At 37.3% G+C, this 3,100-nt stretch overlaps 1 protein-coding gene across 1 annotated transcript; it reads left to right on the forward strand.

The window, feature by feature from the left end:
* The first annotated feature begins 664 nt into the window (after positions 1 to 664).
* On the forward strand, positions 665 to 2,052 carry LOC126458495 (uncharacterized). Its single transcript, XM_050095625.1, has 3 exons — positions 665 to 1,319; positions 1,715 to 1,813; positions 1,928 to 2,052. The coding sequence occupies exons 1-3, from the start codon at positions 665 to 667 to the stop codon at positions 2,050 to 2,052; spliced, it is 879 nt and encodes a 292-aa protein (XP_049951582.1).
* Positions 2,053 to 3,100: the final 1,048 nt, after the last annotated feature.

Genomic DNA, 3,100 nt, shown 5'->3' on the forward strand with positions numbered 1-3,100 from the left:
TTTCCATGCGCATTTCTAATATCTAACAGGAATGACTCCCAGATGCTGTCCATATTTTTCCAGCACATAAAGAGGCAGGTTGGATCAATTTCGCCAAATGTTTTTATGTCGGATTTGGCCGAGTCTTTCTTTATTGCATGGAATGATGTCATGGCAGCTCCATCTATGCGACTTTATTGTACATGGCATGTTGATAGATGTTGGAGGAAGAATATCAAATGTAAGATTCAAGGTGTAGAAAAACAAGGTGAAGTATACAAGCAAATCAGAACTTTGATGCATGAGCAGGATGTAGATTCATTTGATGAGATGTTAAATATTGTGCTAGAGAGATTGGAATGTGATCCTAATACAGTTCAATTTGCCACATACTTCCGAGACAACTATGTTGGGAATGCAAATTGTTGGGCATATTGCCATAGATTGAATGCTGGAATCAATACCAACATGCATATAGAAAGAATACATCACACTATTAAATATATATATCTAGGTAGTAAATGTGTCAAGCGTTTAGACAAAGCTATTTTTGCATTGATGTCATTTGTGAAGCACAAGCTGTTTGACAGGCTTATTGTGCTAAATAAAGGTAAACTGACGAGTAAACTTAAGGACATTCGGCTTCGGCATAAATCGGAATAATATTAAGGAGGACTTCATTACTATGGAGTTTTCTGGTTGGAAAGTGCGTTCTTCTTCAAGAAGGTCAAAAGATTATTTTGTATATGATAATGACTTTCAGTGCAACTGCAGATTGATGTGCATTAAATGCAGGGCTTGCATTCATAGGTATTCTTGTACATGTATTGACTATACCATCAAATGGAATATGTGCAAGCACATACATAGTGTTTGCCAGATTCAGTTAAAGCAGCAACCTTCTGAACACCTAAGAAATAGTGAAGTTACACTTACTGAGAGTGAAGATATTTCTGTTGTAGACGAGAAAACAGAAATACTAGCGGAGGTAACGAAAAAAAGTGTTAATGATTCTGTACCTTTGTCAGTCCAAAGAAGGGAACTTATCGCAGAGTTTTCTGGTATTGTATCTGAGCTGACCTCAAATGACTTAGAAACTGCTAAAAAAATGTTATCATCACTAAAGGCAACTGTAGCTGTCGGAATGTTGCAGCAGAAACAGGCACCGCTGCAGATAGAAAGGAAACAATCACAAAAGATTTTACCTCAACGTAGACTGTACTCTACAAAGAAAAACAAAAGGAGTAATAATGCATCCCTGGTGCTACCAAATTCAGAAGAATCCAGTTTGATCAAATTATCTCTACTGGCAGACAAAGAAGATGCACTTGTGGAAGAAGGTATGTTACTAGTGCCCCCGCCCCCTTCCCCTCCCAACAACGTACATCCCTGCAGCAAAAAATGCTTGTAATGAAGCAGTCTGGTAAAATTCTACGTATGACTCAAGTGGCATAGTGTGCTGCTGATGGCAATGATCAATTATGAAGTAAATAATTAATGCTGTTCCTGTTCTCTAGTTGTCAGGTTCTTGTATGTACCCTTGTTTGCTCAGTAATTTAATTATCCTCGTATAGCAAACATTTAGAACAAGTATTTACAAGAAACAAAATATACAGAATAAATAAACGGTCATTGCCAGTATCACAGCACCACGCCGCCTGAGCTATAAGTAAAACTTAACCAGTGCTCTATTATCTGTTAATGTCAGCAGTCTAATATAATATACTGTTTGCAGGTTCAGCTGTTCAAAAGCAACCAACAATAAAAAATACAGAGGGTGTAGCAGGTCCATTCCCCATTACAGCATGTGCCCTACAGCACAGCCCGACGAATCGTGAGTATTATAAATCCAGGTATTAATGTACCTTTTTGTTATAAAATATCATTCTAGTTTTATGCCATAGTTCCTTGTAAGTTACAGCAATCCGGTTTGCAATTCTGCTTGCAGGCTCAACTCCCATGATTCAGCATATAGCAAAACAGGCTGAGGTGGTATCTAGTCCGTCTCTCGCTACATCGTATGTGCTGAAACACAGCCCGAGGAATAGTGAGTACTATGAATCAAGATATTAGTGCACCTCTGTGTTATGCCATTGTTTATTTTTGTCACAGCTCCTTATAAATTACTTACTGTAACTTAGTTTGCATTTCTGCCTGCGGGCTCAACTTCCACAATTCAACCAATACCAAAACAGGCTGTGGTGGTACCACATCCATCCATCGGTACTGTGCGTGTGTTGCTACACAGCTCAACAAATGGTGATTTTCTATGAATTCAGGCATTAGTGCATCTCTTTATTATAAAATGTTATTCCAGCTTTATGCTAGTCCCTTGTAAGTTATTTATAGCAATTTGGTTTTAAATGCTGATTGCAGGTGCTGTTCTCCCACATTTAAACCAGTGACAGGGCAGGATAAGATGGTATCAGTGCCTTCCCTTACTACAGCGCATGTTCTGCAACATGGCTATGGAATGGTATTATAAATTCAGGCAGTATTTGTGGATCCTTTCTGATCTGAAATTTTGCTTGTCAACTACAACCTTCCTTATGACATTTCATTTCTGATTTATACCAAAGACAAGTGTCCTTTTGTTTAATTGAAATTTTTTTACCACTTGTCAGACTGGTTTTTCTTCACAAAATATATTAGTACAAATATAGCTATATAATAGTGTGATACATTCTTTCTGTATTGATGATATGGCCAATATTTCACATTACAGGCATAGGCAATTGTCTTGGTTACGAATTAAACTGTATCAGGATCACATTCATCCTTGTTGTGAATCATGTTGTCTGCACTGGCGATTTGTTCACGTGTCCCAGTACACCTCGCACATGAAGTACACTTCACTAGGAAAATTAAAAAATGCTGTAACTTTTGAATCACTGCAGATAGGACGTAAACTCTTTCACCTTAATCCATAAGAAACACTACAGTTTACATCCTTAATGGACATTTCATGCAAGTTACACCAAGAATTATATTTAGCAATAGTTTTTAAATGAGGCTAAATTTCACTCCATAGTCTTCCTTATAATAATATCATACACACTTTATTTTACTCCTCACTAAACTTGAATTCAGAGAATCTTACCTTGCTCACTGAGGAGAAAGT

This window comes from Schistocerca serialis, chromosome 1 (assembly GCF_023864345.2).
Source record: "Schistocerca serialis cubense isolate TAMUIC-IGC-003099 chromosome 1, iqSchSeri2.2, whole genome shotgun sequence".
Taxonomy (NCBI): Eukaryota; Metazoa; Arthropoda; class Insecta; order Orthoptera; family Acrididae; genus Schistocerca; species Schistocerca serialis.